Source organism: Leptopilina boulardi, unplaced genomic scaffold, assembly GCF_019393585.1.
Source record: "Leptopilina boulardi isolate dan_hultmark-lab unplaced genomic scaffold, ZJU_Lbou_2.1 LbouV2_38, whole genome shotgun sequence".
Classification (NCBI taxonomy): domain Eukaryota; kingdom Metazoa; phylum Arthropoda; class Insecta; order Hymenoptera; family Figitidae; genus Leptopilina; species Leptopilina boulardi.
In genome coordinates, this window is record NW_026137951.1 from 316,098 (window position 1) to 339,006 (window position 22,909).

Consider the following 22,909-nt stretch of genomic DNA (forward strand, 5'->3'; position numbering starts at 1 on the left):
AGTGACTAATAAAAATATAAATTGTCGTCATAGATATGACTAAGTAGAAGGAAAAATAGTTATAGACATTAATTAACTCTTTTCTTGGTTGTTTTAATTAAGAAACTAGCAATGCAAGATAATTTTTTTTTCTACTTGAATTAATTAAGAAATGATCTAATGGGACTTATTACTTTGTTTCCTCATTTCTCATTGTCAGATTTCTTTATATACGAATATACCATAATTATAAACCGCGCATCTTCCTCATTATTAAATTAATAATTTTTAACAAAAATTTTATTTATTTTCTTATTACATAAAAAAAAATTAATATTTATAAAATTGATTTATTAATAATTTAAACAAAAAAAATATTTTTTTTATTTCCAATTGAATTTATTTTTTAATATAAAATATTATTTACATTGAAAACTGGTATTTTGTTTAGTTTGCGCATTAAACTAAAATTAGTTAAAGTTTTCTTTTGCTTCATTAGAATTGTGTTTATCTAGAAGCTTTATAAGAAATAAAAGAAGTTTACTTCTCGAAAGTTTCCACAAAGTTCCCCGAGATGTTAGATTATATGTTCTTGCTTGGAGAGGAGTAGCAAACTTATCAACTCTTCGGATCTATACTTCCTCTTGTTTATTTAGGACCCGATCATTTCACTTAAAACTTTTCAGTCATTAATCTAAATTAGAGCATTTTTTAGAATCCGAAATAGAGAAAGAAAAAAAAATCGAATTCTAAAATTTTACCTTCTCAAATTGATGAGAATATATTATTAAAAAGGAAAAGAAATTCGTATTAATATTTAAATTACAGTTAAAATTCTAAATTGTTTCCGATATTATTTTTTAATTATTATAACATTAGTAAATGTTGACGTAAAATTATTAACAGGAAAAAAAAAATATTCTACATTTTTCTCTTATTTTGTATTTATTTTCCCTCTATCGTCTAATGATTATGAATATATATTTTCTATAAAAATTTTATAATTTGTTACCTTGTATATTAGTAAAATAGAAATGTTATCTTTGTGGGACATTTATTGTCTCGCAACTTTCATATATTAGTTATAAAATGAAAGTTTGTAAATTTAAAATCTTAAACGTTTCCATTTAAAATTTTTTTCTAAGTCATTTACCAGATAACAGTATCTGATAATAATAATTTGTAATATGTAAATTATATTCCAAGTCTCGCGCAGTTTATTAATAAATAATTGCATATTTTGTGTGCGCAAAAAATCCGTATAGCTATTTTCAATAATTCATTTTTCAATATTGTAATGTACTTCCTGTAAAAGCATTCTAATTATCTCATTTGCCTACAAGCGTATTTATATTAATTCCTTAAGGAAAACAAACCACCTCATAATGTGTCAACATTTCGCATATCGGTATTTTCTTTCAAAAGTATTGAAAAAAAAAAAAAAAAAAATAGTTGATATTCTATGAATAGCACAAATTTATCCGAAGTAGAACTTTTATTGTATAGAGATTATAACCGGTAGCCACTGTCACCAATGTTTTCTTTATCATTTTATTAATTTCCAATAATTTCTCGCTAAGATTCATATTTATTGTGTGAACTGATTTTTTTATTTCAAACACGAGAAATTATTACTCAATTTACAATATCTTGTTTTATTTAAAAAATATATGAAATACCGACAGGAAATTGTGTTAAAACATTTTACACCTCGATATCCATATATTTTTAATTATATTTTATCGATAGAGGCACTAAGGAATTTAGGAATTATATTTAAAATTAAAACGAACAACAACTCTATTTTCCATTTTGTTTCTATATTGAAAAAGATTTCAAATCAATAACTTGTATGGGATCTATACCTCCTACCGTGCATGGTGTACATGTTATCAATGAACAAGCTACTTGCCTGTTCAAGAGATCGTGACATAAAACATATTACGTCTATAACTTGTTTGCACAACGTTCTTAACATACAATCTACTGGTTCCACCACTTATGCGAACATGCGTCTAATTACCTATACACTGTAATTTTATAGTTATATTCACAATTCTTATGCCAACATAAAATATTTTCAATTTATTAAAACAATTATTGGAAAAATCCATCAAAAAACTCATTAACCCAAGAAACTCATTACTCATTTAATATTCATTATGGAAAGTATCACTTTTGATTATCGTCATAAGTGAAATAAAAAAATGTACCTCAACACTTTTTAGAATAACTAGTTTTAATTTATCATTTTTTCCCCACATAAAATGATCTAGATTTCTGAATTACCGACGGATAAAAGGTATTGAACACAGATGGCGCTGCGATACTTGTCACAAATTATTATTTGTATAATTTTTTTCACTATTAAGAGAAAAACGTTTTTTTCTTTTTTGTTGTAGCACACTCTCACGGGTCATTGCGGAAAAGTGATGGCAGCCAAATTTCTTGGCGAGCCGACAAGAGTTGTCACTGGCAGTTACGATCGCACTCTAAAAATCTGGGACCTCCGCAGCAGAGCCTGTAAGTGATATGCATTTATATTCATTTTTTTTATTTTTTTTTTCAATGACCGGCTTTATTATTTTTATTATCATTGCTATTGAAGATCTAAAATCAAATTCAAAATGGCGAACTATTGAAAAATTCTATTAACTTTTAAAAGTTCAAAATATTTTATTAATCCATGGATAATTATTTTGCAATAATTATTTGAAATTAATGTTGGAAAATTATTGCTTGATTTTGTAATAACTTGCTATATAATAGAGATCTAATCATTATACAGGTCGATTAGCGGCGAACCAAAATTTAGATGGCGGCCTATAGACGGGAGTCGTTTGTATACTAGATTATATTCTGGCACGAGTAGTAATCACATTCTCCATTACCCTTATTAGTCACTGCATGATACATTAGATTTACAATCATTCAGAGAAAATAAAGCAAACATGGTATAATATCTGCATAGTCATTCAAAATATACAATAGGCCTTAGGCGTGGTATATATACACACTCTGACTTTGTTATACTTATTACTATATATCAAGTTCAATTTTCTAATAAACAAACAAGAAAATAAAATTGTATTTACATTTCGAAAATAATAATTTAATGAATGATATGTGAATACTATAAAATATAAATAATATCATAATAAGGGGGAAATTATTAATTAAAAAAAAGTAGACGTATTATAAATTTATGCAAGACTAAGTGTAAAAAAATATCCTTAGCAACCGTTGCTAGGGAAAAAATCATTAGCAACCGTCGCTAAGGAAAAAAAATCCTTAGTAACCGTTGATAAGGAAAAAAAATCCTTATAGTAACCTTTGCTAGGGAAAAATACTTAGAAGCCGTTGCTAAGGGAAGGAAATCCTTAGCAGCAGTTGCTAAGGGAAATAAATCCTTAGTAACCGTTGCTAAGAAAAAAAAATCCTTTTAGTAACCGTTGCTAGGGGAAAAATCATTAGCAACTGTCGCTAAGGAAAAATAATCCTTAGTAACCGTTGCTAAGGAAAAATAATTCTTATAGCAACCGTTGCTAGGGGAAAAACTTCTTATCATCTGTAGCTAAGAAAAAAATCCTTAGTAACGGTAGCTAGGGAAAAAAATTCCTTAGTAACCGTCGCCAAGGGAAAAAAATCCTTAGCAACCGTCGCTAACGGAAAAATAATCCTTATAGTAACCGTTGCTAAGAAAAAAAAAATATCCTTATAGTAACCTTTGCAAGAGAAAAATACTTAGCAGCCGTTGCTAGGGAAAAAATCATTACCAACCGTCGCTAAGGAAAAATAATCCTTAGTAACCGTTGATAAGGAAAAAAAATCCTTATAGTAAGCTTTGCTAGGGAAAAATTTTAGCAGCCGTTGCTAAGGGAAGGAATTCCTTAGCAGCAGTTGCTAAGGGAAATAAATCCTTAGCAACCGTCGCTAAGGAAAAATAATCCTTAGTAACCGTTGTTAAGGAAAAAAAATCCTTATAGTAACCGTTGCTAAGGAAAATAAATCCTTAGCTACCGTCGCTAAGGAAAAATAATCCTTAGTAATCGTTGATAAGGAAAAAAAATCCTTATAGTAAGCTTTGCTAAGGAAAATAAATCCTTAGCTACCGTCGCTAAGGAAAAATAATCCTTAGTAATCGTTGATAAGGAAAAAAAATCCTTATAGTAAGCTTTGCTAGGGAAAAATTTTAATAGCCGTTGCTAAGGGAAGGAAATCCTTAGCAGCAGTTGCTAAGGGAAAGAAATCCTTAGCAACCGTCGCTAAGGAAAAATAATCCTTAGTAACCGTTGATAAGGAAAAAAAATCCTTATAGTAAGCTTTGCTAGGGAAAAATTTTAGCAGCCGTTGCTAAGGGAAGGAAATCCTTAGCAGCAGTTGCTAAGGGAAAGAAATCCTTAGCAACCGTCGCTAAGGAAAAATAATCCTTAGTAACCGTTGATAAGGAAAAAAAATCCTTATAGTAAGCTTTGCTAGGGAAAAATTTTAGCAGCCGTTGCTAAGGGAAGGAATTCCTTAGCAGCAGTTGCTAAGGGAAATAAATCCTTAGCAACCGTCGCTAAGGAAAAATAATCCTTAGTAACCGTTGTTAAGGAAAAAAAATCCTTATAGTAACCGTTGCTAAGGAAAATAAATCCTTAGCTACCGTCGCTAAGGAAAAATAATCCTTAATAACCGTTGATAAGGAAAAAAAATCCTTATAGTAACCTTTGCTAGGGAAAAATACTTAGCAGCCGTTGCTAAGGAAAGGAAATCCTTAGCAGCAGTTGCTAAGAGAAATAAATCCTTAGCAACCGTTGCTAAGAAAAAAAAATATCCTTATAGTAACCTTTGCTAGGGAAAAATACTTAGCAGCCGTTGCTAGGGAAAAAATCATTAGCAACCGTCGCTAAGGAAAAAATAATCCTTAGTAACCGTTGCTAAGAAAAAAAATATCCTTATAGTAACCTTTGCTAGGGAAAAATACTTAGCAGCCGTTGCTAAGGGAAAGAAATCCTTAACAACCGTTGCTAGGGAACAAAATCATTAGCAACCGTTGCTAAGGAAAAATAATCCTTAGTAACCGTTGCTAAGGAAAAAGAATTCTTATAGCAACCGTTGCTAGGGGAAAAAATTCTTATCATCTGTAGCTAAGAAAAAAATCCTTAGTAACGGTAGCTAGGGAAAAAAAATTCCTTAGTAACCGTCGCCAAGGGAAAAAGATCCTTAGCAACTGTCACTAACGAAAAAAAATTCTTAGCAACCTTCGCTAGTAAAAAAAAGTTCAAAATAGATAAAATGACCCGAAATGTATAGGAGGGTTGTAGGACGCGGACGGATAGACTGAATAATAAATAAAAATCAATAATACGTAAATTATTAATAAAATTTATACAATAATTAAAAAATTATTATTAATAAACTCATTGAACATAATAAACCAATATTAATTTCAAAATTAATTTTTCAAAAGTGAATTAATTTTTTTTTCTCTCTTTCGCACTCTCTATGAAAAAAAAGTAATTAATGCAATAATAAATAGCATAATAACATCAGTTATTATTTAAAGATAACAAAATAATTCTTCATAAAGAAGAAGAAGCTATACTAACTCAAAAGAGAGTTTCTATCTTGATGCGTCTTTACAAATATGACATTGAATAATACTTGGAGCTTATAAATGCTGCCGTAATGATGAAGATTGTGCACAAAAATCATCCCCCTTTTTCCTTCGTTGTTGGGTTAATTACACCGATAATCTTCGTCCGTTGGAAAAAAAAAGAAAGATTTTCTACCTCTTCGTTTTCTCGCTCTTCGCTTTCATTCGCCTGTTAAGCGAACCCGTTCATTAGTGCAATATCGTATTGAATCCGCCTATTCGAGTTAGGTAAAATGAATTCTTGAATGAATGCAATACAAAGAGTTAAAAAAAAGAAGAAGAAGAAGAAAAAAAAGGAGTATATCGTTTACTATTATTAGATATGCTTTTTTACACACTTTATTATTATATTAAATGTTTTACTTCATTTTTTCTTGATAGTCTTTTTTTTCTGTATAATTTACTTTAGTTCTTTTTTTAAAATAGGATTTAAGTGAAATTAATTAAAAAAAAACAACTTTTTTAAATTAATAAACATTTGTTTTAGACGATTTTTTAAATTAGCCAGAATTGACCTTTTTTTGGGAGAAAAAAAATCTTTTATACCATTTTGACGAAACAAATGAATCTGTTTTATTTCAGTTCTTTTTTTTTTTGTTTCAACAAAAGAATCGAAAGAGAAACATTGATGAATAGTGACGAAAGCAAATAGATTAATTAAAGTTTTGCGGGGAATTGAATTTCGTTTTCTCGATAGACGTTTAACAAAAGTACGTGTCTCTATTTTAGTATTCCGCGAACAATAGTGTACGCGAGGAGAGAGAGAGAGAGAGAGCGTGCATTGAAAAAGGGGGAGGTCCTCGAAAGCTTGGATAACGTGAATGATATTAATTTGCAAAGTCCACCGAACAGAAACCTCGTTAAGGTTTCATCTGAGCTTGTTCGCCTGTTCGAAAACGAGTTTTGCAGTTTTAATTTATCGAGTTAAACGTTTGCCTCAGTGTAGAGTTTTACTTCCTATCTCGCCAGTTGACTCTCCTGCTTCGAGTCCAAGTCTTCGGACACTATATAATCACAGTGGCCATTGGATTCATTTTTATTATCAAAAAAAAAAAAAATAAAAAAAAAAGTAAAAGAAGTTCTATTACTGCAAAAAATGAATCCCTTTGAGAAATGGTCCAGAATTCGTGCATCAGACAAATCACTTATCGATTCTTCGTCGTTGAAAGACTTGGGATTTGTTGATCGATACATGTTGTAGCATATTAGTGAACAGATACAAGAGAATGATAAAAGTAAGCATAATAAACGTTAAGAGAAAGAGAGAGAGGTAGTTTTAAGTTGAAATGGAGATACGAGCACTTCAAAGCGGCATTCATGACCATACCTGTGTTTATAAAAAATATATTCGCATCAAACGAGTCTTATCTGACTAGGAATAGTTACTCAGTTGAAGTTACTTGTCCATTCATAGCGGACTCACAAGTTTCCTATCCGTCCTCAACAACTCTCCTTCGCGTTGCTCTTCTTCGCAAATATATATATATATATATATACACAAACAAACGTGCGATGGAAAAATTCGAACGAGCGGAAGAAGAGAGCAATGTCTACGCATAAATTTGCCAGCAAAATGTATAAAGATTCATAATGCAAACGGAGATTATTCTTTGGATAAAAGCCATGCGCTTGACAAATACAAAGAGGATATAAATAAACGGGAGCTGATTAACCCCCTCCCCCTCCCCTTTTCCCTCTACACAAGCGTCTTTGTATTACATGAAATATGAAGGTTTTACTATTATATAACCCCCTCTAACATACATCAAAAATTTCAATTTATTCTAACATGCATAATGCAACTTAGAAAACATTAATTAAATCTACATAAAATTCTGTTCTCCTTAATTGGAATCTCTATAAATGATACAATTTGTGAAGTAAAAATTAAAAAAAAAAAAAAAAAAGAAGAGGGAGAGAGACGAGATAAAGAAGAAGAGATTATTTAATAAAATATCCACTATCAGTTTTATGAAATCGCGCGAGAGGTAGGATGTTTTCCTAGAGGAAGATCGTGTCGTTCTTCCTCTTTTACACTAATGGCGATAGTCAACCTGCCGGATAAACACTCTGTATAACTTTAACTCTTGGAGAGAGAAAGAGAGAGAGAGAGAAAGATACCATGCAGTGCACCAAGTGTGATACATAATTTCAGACAATCGACATTCGCATCGCTACCGACGCGACGCTCCCTCAGATAATGTGAGTTTATGCCAACGACAAGTTTACTGTGTAAGTGATATCCCATAAAAGATAGTGAATCGTTGTGCGGCTTCTTGAGAGGAGAAATGCGCGTGAGCGCAAGAGAGAGAGAGAAAAAAAAATCATAAGGAGGAATAACGACTTTTCTCACGGTATGATGATCCTCTTTTACTGTCGAGAATTAAATTCAACATGAATTCTCAAATTATTCGAGAAGTCAAATGATAACTTTAGATTGGCGGTGCAATCAACGTTCTGAATAGTCACGAGGGAAAGTCCGATTATAGAGCCCATGGGAAGCATCAGACTTGAGGACCTTACTTTCAAATATCACAAAATTATCGATAACACTCTTAGTAACCATTATCACTGAAACCGTTTTAGATATTATTTATTGTCTTACTTTTCTTCTTCTATTACTTAACAAAACTGTCTTCAAAATGGGAAAATATTTGTAAAATAAATCAGTAGAATTTTTCCAGTTTCTTGTTATAACCGTTGCTAAGGATTTTTTTCCTTAGTGACGGTTGCTAAGAATTTTTGTTCCTTAGTAACAGTTGCTAAGGATTATTGTTCTTTAGCAACAGTTAATTAGGATTTTTTTCCCTAGCAACGGTTGTTTAGGATTGTTTCTTCTTTAGCAACAGTTGTTAAGGATTTTTGTTCCTTAGTAATAGTTGCTAAGGATTCTTTTTCCTTTGCAACCGTTGCTAAAGTTTTTTTCCTTAGTGACGGTTGCTAAGGATTTTTGTTCCTTAGTAACAGTTGCTAAGGATTATTGTTCTTTAGCAACAGTTAATTAGGATTTTTTTCCTTAGCAACGGTTGCTAAGGATTTTTTTCCCTAGCAACGGTTGTTTAGGTTTGTTTCTTCCTTAGCAACAGTTACTAAGGATTTTTTTCCTTAGTGACGGTTGCTAAGGATTTTTGTTCCTTAGTAACAGTTGCTAAGGATTTTTGTTCCTTTGCAACCGTTGCTAAGGATTTTGTTCCTTAGTAATAGTTGCTAAGGATTTTTTTCCCTTAGCTACGGTTGCTAAGGATTTTTTTCCCTAGCAACGGTTGCTTAAGATTGTTTCTTACTTAGCAACAGTTGCTAAGGATTTTGTTCCTTAGTAATAGTTTCTAAGGATTTTTTTCCTTAGTGACGGTTGCTAAGAATATTTTCCCTAGCAACGGCTGCTATGGTTTTTTTTCTTAGCAACGGTTGCTAAGGATTTTTGTTTCTTAGTAACAGTTGCTAAGGATTTTTTTTCCTTAGCTCAAAATTTTGTTGTCACGGTAAAAAAAAAATTGAGCATTAATTGCAATAAATTAACAATTACACTTCGAGAAAAAGAATCAAAATAAAAAAAAAATGTGAAACCAATTTTTGCTAATATTAAACACAAATGTAAATCACAAAAAAAAAAGAAAAAAAAAGAGTGTAAAGCTTTGAATTTAAATATTTATTTTCCCCAGTGAACTCTCTCGTTTGTTTGATGAAAACAATCTGAGAGAAATTGAATCATATTTTACAAGACGCAGGGTAAAACATGTGTTTAGATATACAGTTTGTTTATATATATTTTACCTGTAAAGTCTTGTGCTGCACTTGAAAGTGTTTTATTACAAATTTTATTCTGTTCCGGACAGTAAAGCATTGGCCCCCAAAGAAAAGATAGCGTATGCGGGTTGTCCGCATATTTTTTATCCCTTTCTATTTTACTCTCTCTCTCTCTATCTCTTTCTCTCTTTATACGTTTTACCAGCTTCCTCTCTGCAAAACGAAATTGAACCGGAAGACGTTACGTCGCACATTCCTTTCCTCTGGCTCTCTCTCTATACTTGCCTTGAGACATGTATATACATACCAACCCTCCATGAAAAATTTTACTGTTCAAGATCTCCACTTAAACTATCCGGATTTCTACGGTCGCATATTTTAGAAACTGACGTCAATAAAAAAAAAAGAACTAAATCCCTAAATATGTTCTCAAATTCTTTTTTTTTTTTTTTTTTTGAAAAAACTTGTAATTCAGTGTTTAATTTCACAAATTGTAATCAAAATCACAATTTTTTTTGAAGACAAAAGTTCTGTTACTATTAAGGATCAAAAGTATTATTTTTCTAAAGGACATTTTTTCCAAAGTTCTTCAAAGTAATTCTATTATTTTTCCAATTTTGAAAATGCAACTTCAAATCAGAAAACTTTTATTTCTTGTTATAAGTTTCAGTGTAAATTGACATTCGTTGTTTCCAAAATTATAGGAACATAAATTTCTGTTAAATTGTAAATACTAACTTTTTTTTGTCTAGCGAAGCTTGCTAAGGATTTTTGTTCTTTAGCAACTGTTAATTAGGATTTTTTTCCTTAGCAACGGTTGCTAAGGATTTTTTTCCCTAGCAACGGTTGTTTAGGATTATTTCTTCCTTATCAACAGTTGCATTTTGTTCCTTAGTAATAGTTGCTAAGGATTTTTGTTCCTTGGTAACAGTTGCTAAGGATTTTTTCCCTTAGCGACGGTTGCTAAGGATTTTTGTTCCTAGCAACGGTTGCTTAGGATTGTTGCTTCCTTAGCAACAGTTGCTACGGATTTTGTTCCTTAGTAATAGTTGCTAAGGATTCTTTTTCCTTTGCAACCGTTGCTAAGGATTTTTTTTCCTTAGTGACGGTTGCTAAGGATTTTTGTTCCTAGCAACGGTTGCTTAGGATTGTTGCTTCCTTAGCAACAGTTGCTGCGGATTTTTTCCCTTAGTGACGGTTGTTAAGGATTGTTTCCCTAGCAACGGTTGCTTAGGATTGTTGCTTCCTTAGCAACAGTTGCTGAGGATTTTGTTCCTTAGTAATAGTTGATAAGGATTCTTTTTCCTTTGCAACCGTTGCTAAGGATTTTGTTCCTTAGTAATAGTTGCTAAGGATTTTTCCCCTAGCAACGGTTGCTTAGGATTTTGTCCCTTAGTAATAGTTGCTAAGGATTTTTTTCCCTAGCAACGGTTGTTTAGGATTGTTTCTTCCTTAGCAACAGTTACTAAGGATTTTTTTCCTTAGTGACGGTTGCTAAGGATTTTTGTTCCTTAGTAACAGTTGCTAAGGATTTTTGTTCCTTTGCAACCGTTGCTAAGGATTTTGTTCCTTAGTAATAGTTGCTAAGGATTCTTTTTCCTTTGCAACCGTTGCTAAGGATTTTGTTCCTTAGTAATAGTTGCTAAGGATTTTTTCCCCTAGCAACGGTTGCTTAGGATTTTGTCCCTTAGTAATAGTTGCTAAGGATTTTTTTCCCTAGCAACGGTTGCTTAGGATTGTTTCTTCGTTAGCAACAGTTGCTAAGGATTTTTGTTCTTTAGTAACAGTTGCTAAGGATTCTTTTTCCTTAGTGATGGTTGCTAAGGTTTTTGTTCCTTAGTAACAGTTGCTAAGGATTTGTTTTCCTTAGCAGCGGTTGCTCAGGATTTTTCGCCCTAGCAACGGTTGCTTATGATTGTTTCTTCCGTAGCAACAGTTGCTAAGGATTTTGTTCCTTAGTAATAGTTTTCTTAGCAATCTAGAATAAAATTTTACTTTTTTCACTTACTTTAATCAAATTGCAATTTTTGAAAAATGCAATTAATTTAATGTTTCTAATTAGTTCTATAATTAAACAAAAGAAAGAGGAATTTTCCTGGTCTTATTTTGAAAATCGTTTTCTTTTTATTCTTTAGGTGTTACTACTACTAACTATATAGGGTATTACTCGTTTATTTTCAAAGTTAATTGGCTTGGAAAAGGACGTAATGTTTTATTTTCTCTCATATAATTTTATTATATATTTGTATCATTAAAAAGATCTTGATTCTGAAAGGACTTTCGTAAAATGGAAATTGATACTATCGAGTGAGAGAGAAGCTCACCAATTTCACATTGAACACACATACATACATACATGCATACACACACAGTGGGTCAGATAGACGTGGAATAGAAATTAAACTGACTGGTGATCGTGCAAAAGATGGGCGTAAACGGAAAGCTCGTAATTTATCTAGTTTACGGCCCTTCCACACAGCGAATCAGCCCCCTTTCACCAAAAACCCTTTTCGAAGGGATTCACCAAACTGAAACGACAGGAATGTATTTTCCTTGGCTAGACAAATTAATAGCCTCTACATTAAACGTGAAACCATCTTCTCGAAACTCAACTATATACTTCTGCCTTTCAAAGCTTCACTCGGCTTAAATCAATTAAATTTTCCCATAAATCACAATGTTTTATTTTTCCCCTAATTAGTAATGAACAAAAAAATTAATCTATTAATAAAAAATAGAAATTTTTATTTTTGACAATTTGCACTAGTTTTTATTTTTCTAGATTGAGTAAAACAAAATATTCAATTTTTGTTTCAGGTATAGAGACGAAATTTGCTGGTTCGAGTTGTAACGATCTTGTCACGTCCGATGGATCAGGATCGACAATAATCAGTGGCCACTTTGACAAGAGGATACGATTCTGGGATTCCAGAGCCGAATCCAGCTCCAATGACATACCTCTGCAAGGGAAAATCACATCCTTGGATCTGTCACGTGGTAAGATCAAATATTCAGGATACGTTTCAAAATACGATTTGCACGAGGAAAACTTTCAAAACTCTCTCTCGAGAATAGTATTATTTCTTTATTATACAGTCAAGAACTTTTAATTACAAAAAAAAAATCAAATATTTCAAATTAATTAATAACTATTTTTTTAACTATACAATTCAAAAAAAAAATTACAATGGAAAATATTTTTTTTTTGGCAAATTAAATTTGTCGAGTAATTTAAAAAAAAATGAGTTCATTAATGATGGTAATAATTTAAAAATTTTTCTTAAGCAAAAAAAAAACAGAAAAAGTTTCGTTTCATTGTCCATTAGTATATTTGAGTCATTTTCGCGTCTTTTATATGCCTTGAGACTGGTGAGAGAAAATGACTTCAATTAATTCTCTCGACACTATGGCAAGGAACGGTTTTAATAAAAATTTCGAAGGAGACTTTCCATAAAATGACCCCCAACCTTTTTTTTTCGTGACGTTTTAATATCAAATCTGCAAATTTCAAAAGAAGAGGGAATAAAAGAGAGAATCTTCTTATTACCTTTACTTTTATACTCGCGCCTTTTCATTGTATAATTTTCAGTCTTGCTACTTCAAAATATTTCACTTGAAATTTTTTTCTTTTTGACAAATCTAAAACAGAGATTTTTAAATTTTAAAAAGAGTGTAATTTTTTTTAAAAATAAGTGACTTTAATTTATAATATTTTGCTCATTATATTAGAATAGTCAAATTAGAAATTATTATTGAATTATTTTTAAATAATAATTATTTATTTATATTAGATAATAATTAATAAAAAAAAAAAATAAATAAACGTGAAAAATTATTTAAAGTTTAAAAACATTCCATTTATTTTAAGCGTAAATGTATTCTTATTTTCAGAATAAATTTGTTTCGTTGTAATTAAAATGTGAGATTTAAATGAATGTTCGCCAGATAACTTGATGAAAAGCAATTTAAGTTGGGAAAATTCACGCATTCTCTATCACCGAAAATATATTGAAATTTATGCAGATTTTTTTTTCCAGATGCAAATTATCTTCTTAGCTGTGTGAGGGATGATACGGTCAAGCTTCTCGATCTTCGAATGAAACAGATTGTTGTCTCTTTTAGGTAAGTTCTCTAATTTTAAAATTTCAGTTTGTTATCTTTAGTTGATAAATATCGTATTCCGATCGTTTCCTACCACCCTAAATTTTTTTCTACACTCGATTTTCTAAAAAAAAAACCAAAATTTCAAATTTACCCCACGCTGCTGGGCATTGTTTATTGCAATAAAAATTGTTACTATTTTTTTGTTACTTATTGTCAACTAAAGTTGATAAATATCGTATTCCGATCGTTTCCTACCACCCTAAATTTTTTTCTACACTCGATTTTTTAAAAAAAATTCAAAAGGACACCGCACAAGCATATTTGGCATCGTCTTAAGGTTTGGCGTTGACTCAGGGCTTATATTTTGGCTCAAGGATTGGCTTCAACTTAAGGTTTGGCTCTGGCTCAAGGCTTAAGTTTGACACAAGCCTTAATCCAATGCCAAGCCTTGAGCCAAACTCAAGTCTTAAGCCAAAGCCATGCCTTGAACCAAACTTACGCTTTGAGCTAAACTTAAGCCTTGAGCTAGAGGGATTTAGTTTTTGTTGCCTAGTTTTAATGCTTTCAACGTAGTACAGCTCAGATGGGCTTCGTTTTTGGAGGTTTTGCTGTGAACATTTTTTTTCAGAAGTTGATGAGCTACAAAACTACAATGTTTAAAAAAACTTGACCGAAAGATTTTTCTCCTATAACTTGTGCGGGGTCCTTTCTAAACAAAATTTGAACAATTAAAAATTCAAAAAAGGGTAGAAATTAAAACATTAAAAAAGAGTTAAAGTAAAAAATTGGAATTATATAATTTGAGGGGGTTGAAAATTACACACACACACATATATATATATATATATATATATATATTGTCTAAAATAGATGGAAAATTGTGTGCAATATAATTCGAATTTCCATTTGAATTTCATTTTGTTGACACAGTGCACTAGATTTCGAAATCCAATTTTGGTTACTTATCGTTTTACGTTTGTGAAATGGCGGCAGGGTTATTTCGCACCGATGTGGTTTTAGATGCAATTCTCTCGGTGATGCGGTTTGGCCAGATTACAATGCGTTGCTTTGCAGATAGTGACGGTCGTCTGTCAATCACTCTCACATCACGCGAATAAAAGTAAAGGCGAAACTTGGTGGTTTTTAATTAAAATATTCTCTCCCGTTGCGCATTTCCATTATTTCCTTGCCTTCATGCCAATAACCAATTTTACAATTAATGACAACGCAAGTTTAACACAAATCACTGATTCCAATAATTGTAAAATTAGTTTCATTTATTTTGCGTTAAAATTTTTTTTCTGAACCCAAAAAAAAAAAATGTAAATGGCTAAATTCGTAATAATAGAAATTCCCTGAGAAGGGGTGGAATTTTTTAATTTTACATTTAGATTAGACCTGTGCAAAATAAATCGAACCGAACTGTTCGAATTTTTACGCCGAGTTCGAATGTCGAAAATCCGACATCCGAGTCAGTCCAGTTCGAATGTCGAATGTTCGAAATTTGAGTCAGGCTCATTAAAAACCGAACAAAATTCGATTCGGTTCGAACATTGCACAGCTCTAAAAAAATCCCTTTCCAAGTCAAATAAAATTAATCAGCATGTTTCTTTTATTTTTTTTACCTTAAAACAACACGTATTACCATCAAAAAAAACCTACCAATTGAACCTAAATTGCAATAGAATCAGAATAATCAATTTTTTTCGATTTTTTTAGATAGAATGTTTTCCTGCAAAATGAAAAAATCCCTTTCAAAGTCAAACAAAATTAATCAGCATGTTTCTATTATTTTTTTTCCTTAAAACAACACGTATTACCTTCAAAAAAACCTACCAATTGAACCTAAATTGCAATAGAATCTGAATAATCAATTTTTTTCGATTTTTTTAGATAGAATGTTTTCCTGGAAAATGAAAAAATCCCTTTCAAAGTCAAACAAAATAATTCATTATGTTTCTATTATTTTTTTACCTCAAAATATCACGTATTACCTTCAAAAAGACCAATTGAACCTAAATTGCAAGAGAATAAGAACAATCAATTTTATTCCATTTTTTTAGATAGAATGTTTTCCTGGAAAATGAAGAAATCCCTTTCAAAGTCAAATAAAATTAATCAGCATGTTTCTTTAATTTTTTTTCCTTAAAACAACACGTATTACCTTCAAAAAAACCTACCAATTGAACCTAAATTGCAATAGAATCAGAATAATCAATTTTTTTCGATTTTTTTAGATAGAATGTTTTCCTGGAAAATGAAAAAATCCCTTTCAAAGTCAAACAAAATAATTCATTATGTTTCTATTATTTTTTTACCTCAAAATATCACGTATTACCTTCAAAAAGACCAATTGAACCTAAATTGCAAGAGAATAAGAACAATCAATTTTATTCCATTTTTTTAAATAGAATGTTTTCCTGGAAAATGAAGAAATCCCTTTCAAAGTTAAACAAAATTAATCATTATGTTTCTATTATTTTTTTACCTTAAAACAACACGTATTACCTTCAAAAAAACCTACCAATTGAACCTAAATTGCAAGAGAATAAGAACAATCAATTTTATTCCATTTTTTTAGATAGAATGTTTTCCTGGAAAATGAAGAAATCCCTTTCAAAGTCAAATAAAATTAATCAGCATGTTTCTTTAATTTTTTTACCTTTAAACAACACGTATCATCTTCAAAGAAACCTACCAATTGAACCTAAATTGCAATAGAATCAGAATAATCAATTTTTTTCCATTTTTTTAGATAGAATGTTTTCCTGGAAAATGAAGAAATCCCTTTCAAAGTCAAACAAAATTAATCAGCATGTTTCTATTATTTTTTTAACCTTAAAACAACACGTATTACCTTCAAAAAAACCTACCAATTGAACCTAAATTGCAATAGAATCAGAATAATCAATTTTTTTCGATTTTTTTAGATAGAATGTTTTCCTGGAAAATGAAAAAATCCCTTTCAAAGTCAAACAAAATAATTCATTATGTTTCTATTATTTTTTTACCTCAAAATATCACGTATTACCTTCAAAAAGACCAATTGAACCTAAATTGCAAGAGAATAAGAACAATCAATTTTATTCCATTTTTTTAGATAGAATGTTTTCCTGGAAAATGAAGAAATCCCTTTCAAAGTCAAATAAAATTAATCAGCATGTTTCTTTAATTTTTTTACCTTTAAACAACACGTATCATCTTCAAAGAAACCTACCAATTGAACCTAAATTGCAATAGAATCAGAATAATCAATTTTTTTCCATTTTTTTAGATAGAATGTTTTCCTGGAAAATGAAAAAATCCCTTTCAAAGTCAAACAAAATAATTCATTATGTTTCTATTATTTTTTTACCTCAAAATATCACGTATTACCTTCAAAAAGACCAATTGAACCTAAATTGCAAGAGAATAAGAACAATCAATTTTATTCCATTTTTTTAGATAGAATGTTTTCCTGGAAAATGAAGAAATCCCTTTCAAAGTCAAATAAAATTAATCAGCATGTTTCTTTAATTTTTTTTCCTTAAAACAACACGTATTACCTTCAAAAAAACCTACCAATTGAACCTAAATTGCAATAGAATCAGAATAATCAATTTTTTTCCATTTTTTTAGATAGAATGTTTTCCTGGAAAATGAAGAAATCCCTTTCAAAGTCAAACAAAATTAATCAGCATGTTTCTATTATTTTTTTAACCTTAAAACAACACGTATTACCTTCAAAAAAACCTACCAATTGAACCTAAATTGCAATAGAATCAGAATAATCAATTTTTTTCGATTTTTTTAGATAGAATGTTTTCCTGGAAAATGAAAAAATCCCTTTCAAAGTCAAACAAAATAATTCATTATGTTTCTATTATTTTTTTACCTCAAAATATCACGTATTACCTTCAAAAAGACCAATTGAACCTAAATTGCAAGAGAATAAGAACAATCAATTTTATTCCATTTTTTTAAATAGAATGTTTTCCTGGAAAATGAAGAAATCCCTTTCAAAGTTAAACAAAATTAATCATTATGTTTCTATTATTATTTTACCTTAAAACAACACGTATTACCTTCAAAAAAACCTACCAATTGAACCTAAATTGCAAGAGAATAAGAACAATCAATTTTATTCCATTTTTTTAGATAGAATGTTTTCCTGGAAAATGAAGAAATCCCTTTCAAAGTCAAATAAAATTAATCAGCATGTTTCTTTAATTTTTTTACCTTTAAACAACACGTATCATCTTCAAAGAAACCTACCAATTGAACCTAAATTGCAATAGAATCAGAATAATCAATTTTTTTCCATTTTTTTAGATAGAATGTTTTCCTGGAAAATGAAGAAATCCCTTTCAAAGTCAAACAAAATTAATCAGCATGTTTCTATTATTTTTTTAACCTTAAAACAACACGTATTACCTTCAAAAAAACCTACCAATTGAACCTAAATTGCAATAGAATCAGAATAATCAATTTTTTTCGATTTTTTTAGATAGAATGTTTTCCTGGAAAATGAAAAAATCCCTTTCAAAGTCAAACAAAATAATTCATTATGTTTCTATTATTTTTTTACCTCAAAATATCACGTATTACCTTCAAAAAGACCAATTGAACCTAAATTGCAAGAGAATAAGAACAATCAATTTTATTCCATTTTTTTAGATAGAATGTTTTCCTGGAAAATGAAGAAATCCCTTTCAAAGTCAAATAAAATTAATCAGCATGTTTCTTTAATTTTTTTACCTTTAAACAACACGTATCATCTTCAAAGAAACCTACCAATTGAACCTAAATTGCAATAGAATCAGAATAATCAATTTTTTTCCATTTTTTTAGATAGAATGTTTTCCTGGAAAATGAAGAAATCCCTTTCAAAGTCAAACAAAATTAATCAGCATGTTTCTATTATTTTTTTAACCTTAAAACAACACGTATTACCTTCAAAAAAACCTACCAATTGAACCTAAATTGCAATAGAATCAGAATAATCAATTTTTTTCCATTTTTTTAGATAGAATGTTTTCCTGGAAAATGAAAAAATCCCTTTCAAAGTCAAACAAAATAATTCATTATGTTTCTATTATTTTTTTACCTCAAAATATCACGTATTACCTTCAAAAAGACCAATTGAACCTAAATTGCAAGAGAATAAGAACAATCAATTTTATTCCATTTTTTTAGATAGAATGTTTTCCTGGAAAATGAAGAAATCCCTTTCAAAGTTAAACAAAATTAATCATTATGTTTCTATTATTTTTTTACCTTAAAACAACACGTATTACCTTCAAAAAAACCTACCAATTGAACCTAAATTGCAAGAGAATAAGAACAATCAATTTTATTCCATTTTTTTAGATAGAATGTTTTCCTGGAAAATGAATAAATCCCTTTCAAAGTCAAACAAAATAATTCATTATGTTTCTATTATTTTTTTACCTCAAAATATCACGTATTACCTTCAAAAAGACCAATTGAACCTAAATTGCAAGAGAATAAGAACAATCAATTTTATTCCATTTTTTTAGATAGAATGTTTTCCTGGAAAATGAAGAAATCCCTTTCAAAGTTAAACAAAATTAATCATTATGTTTCTATTATTTTTTTACCTTAAAACAACACGTATTACCTTCAAAAAAACCTACCAATTGAACCTAAATTGCAAGAGAATAAGAACAATCAATTTTATTCCATTTTTTTAGATAGAATGTTTTCCTGGAAAATGAAGAAATCCCTTTCAAAGTTAAACAAAATTAATCATTATGTTTCTATTATTTTTTTACCTTAAAACAACACGTATTACCTTCAAAAAAACCTACCAATTGAACCTAAATTGCAATAGAATCAGAATAATCAATTTTTTTCCATTTTTTTAGATAGAATGTTTTCCTGGAAAATGAAAAAATCCCTTTCAAAGTCAAACAAAATAATTCATTATGTTTCTATTATTTTTTTACCTCAAAATATCACGTATTACCTTCAAAAAGACCAATTGAACCTAAATTGCAAGAGAATAAGAACAATCAATTTTATTCCATTTTTTTAGATAGAATGTTTTCCTGGAAAATGAAGAAATCCCTTTCAAAGTCAAACAAAATTAATCAGCATGTTTCTATTATTTTTTTAACCTTAAAACAACACGTATTACCTTCAAAAAAACCTACCAATTGAACCTAAATTGCAATAGAATCAGAATAATCAATTTTTTTCGATTTTTTTAGATAGAATGTTTTCCTGGAAAATGAAAAAATCCCTTTCAAAGTCAAACAAAATAATTCATTATGTTTCTATTATTTTTTTACCTCAAAATATCACGTATTACCTTCAAAAAGACCAATTGAACCTAAATTGCAAGAGAATAAGAACAATCAATTTTATTCCATTTTTTTAAATAGAATGTTTTCCTGGAAAATGAAGAAATCCCTTTCAAAGTTAAACAAAATTAATCATTATGTTTCTATTATTATTTTACCTTAAAACAACACGTATTACCTTCAAAAAAACCTACCAATTGAACCTAAATTGCAAGAGAATAAGAACAATCAATTTTATTCCATTTTTTTAGATAGAATGTTTTCCTGGAAAATGAAGAAATCCCTTTCAAAGTCAAATAAAATTAATCAGCATGTTTCTTTAATTTTTTTACCTTTAAACAACACGTATCATCTTCAAAGAAACCTACCAATTGAACCTAAATTGCAATAGAATCAGAATAATCAATTTTTTTCCATTTTTTTAGATAGAATGTTTTCCTGGAAAATGAAGAAATCCCTTTCAAAGTCAAACAAAATTAATCAGCATGTTTCTATTATTTTTTTAACCTTAAAACAACACGTATTACCTTCAAAAAAACCTACCAATTGAACCTAAATTGCAATAGAATCAGAATAATCAATTTTTTTCGATTTTTTTAGATAGAATGTTTTCCTGGAAAATGAAAAAATCCCTTTCAAAGTCAAACAAAATAATTCATTATGTTTCTATTATTTTTTTACCTCAAAATATCACGTATTACCTTCAAAAAGACCAATTGAACCTAAATTGCAAGAGAATAAGAACAATCAATTTTATTCCATTTTTTTAGATAGAATGTTTTCCTGGAAAATGAAGAAATCCCTTTCAAAGTCAAATAAAATTAATCAGCATGTTTCTTTAATTTTTTTACCTTTAAACAACACGTATCATCTTCAAAGAAACCTACCAATTGAACCTAAATTGCAATAGAATCAGAATAATCAATTTTTTTCCATTTTTTTAGATAGAATGTTTTCCTGGAAAATGAAGAAATCCCTTTCAAAGTCAAACAAAATTAATCAGCATGTTTCTATTATTTTTTTAACCTTAAAACAACACGTATTACCTTCAAAAAAACCTACCAATTGAACCTAAATTGCAATAGAATCAGAATAATCAATTTTTTTCCATTTTTTTAGATAGAATGTTTTCCTGGAAAATGAAAAAATCCCTTTCAAAGTCAAACAAAATAATTCATTATGTTTCTATTATTTTTTTACCTCAAAATATCACGTATTACCTTCAAAAAGACCAATTGAACCTAAATTGCAAGAGAATAAGAACAATCAATTTTATTCCATTTTTTTAGATAGAATGTTTTCCTGGAAAATGAAGAAATCCCTTTCAAAGTTAAACAAAATTAATCATTATGTTTCTATTATTTTTTTACCTTAAAACAACACGTATTACCTTCAAAAAAACCTACCAATTGAACCTAAATTGCAAGAGAATAAGAACAATCAATTTTATTCCATTTTTTTAGATAGAATGTTTTCCTGGAAAATGAATAAATCCCTTTCAAAGTCAAACAAAATAATTCATTATGTTTCTATTATTTTTTTACCTCAAAATATCACGTATTACCTTCAAAAAGACCAATTGAACCTAAATTGCAAGAGAATAAGAACAATCAATTTTATTCCATTTTTTTAGATAGAATGTTTTCCTGGAAAATGAAGAAATCCCTTTCAAAGTTAAACAAAATTAATCATTATGTTTCTATTATTTTTTTACCTTAAAACAACACGTATTACCTTCAAAAAAACCTACCAATTGAACCTAAATTGCAAGAGAATAAGAACAATCAATTTTATTCCATTTTTTTAGATAGAATGTTTTCCTGGAAAATGAAGAAATCCCTTTCAAAGTTAAACAAAATTAATCATTATGTTTCTATTATTTTTTTACCTTAAAACAACACGTATTACCTTCAAAAAAACCTACCAATTGAACCTAAATTGCAATAGAATCAGAATAATCAATTTTTTTCCATTTTTTTAGATAGAATGTTTTCCTGGAAAATGAAAAAATCCCTTTCAAAGTCAAACAAAATAATTCATTATGTTTCTATTATTTTTTTACCTCAAAATATCACGTATTACCTTCAAAAAGACCAATTGAACCTAAATTGCAAGAGAATAAGAACAATCAATTTTATTCCATTTTTTTAGATAGAATGTTTTCCTGGAAAATGAAGAAATCCCTTTCAAAGTCAAACAAAATTAATCAGCATGTTTCTATTATTTTTTTAACCTTAAAACAACACGTATTACCTTCAAAAAAACCTACCAATTGAACCTAAATTGCAATAGAATCAGAATAATCAATTTTTTTCGATTTTTTTAGATAGAATGTTTTCCTGGAAAATGAAAAAATCCCTTTCAAAGTCAAACAAAATAATTCATTATGTTTCTATTATTTTTTTACCTCAAAATATCACGTATTACCTTCAAAAAGACCAATTGAACCTAAATTGCAAGAGAATAAGAACAATCAATTTTATTCCATTTTTTTAAATAGAATGTTTTCCTGGAAAATGAAGAAATCCCTTTCAAAGTTAAACAAAATTAATCATTATGTTTCTATTATTATTTTACCTTAAAACAACACGTATTACCTTCAAAAAAACCTACCAATTGAACCTAAATTGCAAGAGAATAAGAACAATCAATTTTATTCCATTTTTTTAGATAGAATGTTTTCCTGGAAAATGAAGAAATCCCTTTCAAAGTCAAATAAAATTAATCAGCATGTTTCTTTAATTTTTTTACCTTTAAACAACACGTATCATCTTCAAAGAAACCTACCAATTGAACCTAAATTGCAATAGAATCAGAATAATCAATTTTTTTCCATTTTTTTAGATAGAATGTTTTCCTGGAAAATGAAGAAATCCCTTTCAAAGTCAAACAAAATTAATCAGCATGTTTCTATTATTTTTTTAACCTTAAAACAACACGTATTACCTTCAAAAAAACCTACCAATTGAACCTAAATTGCAATAGAATCAGAATAATCAATTTTTTTCGATTTTTTTAGATAGAATGTTTTCCTGGAAAATGAAAAAATCCCTTTCAAAGTCAAACAAAATAATTCATTATGTTTCTATTATTTTTTTACCTCAAAATATCACGTATTACCTTCAAAAAGACC

The 22,909-nt window shown here is 29.2% G+C and overlaps 1 protein-coding gene across 2 annotated transcripts in view; it reads left to right on the plus strand.

Annotated features, from left to right (window-relative positions):
* The first annotated feature begins 2,385 nt into the window (after nt 1-2,385).
* Nucleotides 2,386-22,909, plus strand: part of LOC127288076 (autophagy-related protein 16-1-like) — a 42,745-nt gene continuing 22,221 nt past the window's right edge. For both annotated transcript variants that reach the window (XM_051315303.1, XM_051315304.1), the window contains exons 1-3: nt 2,386-2,502; nt 12,185-12,364; nt 13,405-13,489. In XM_051315303.1, the coding sequence (XP_051171260.1) occupies nt 2,412-2,502; nt 12,185-12,364; nt 13,405-13,489 (356 nt within the window). In that variant the 5' untranslated portion in view covers nt 2,386-2,411. The remainder of the gene's footprint in view (nt 2,503-12,184; nt 12,365-13,404; nt 13,490-22,909) is intronic.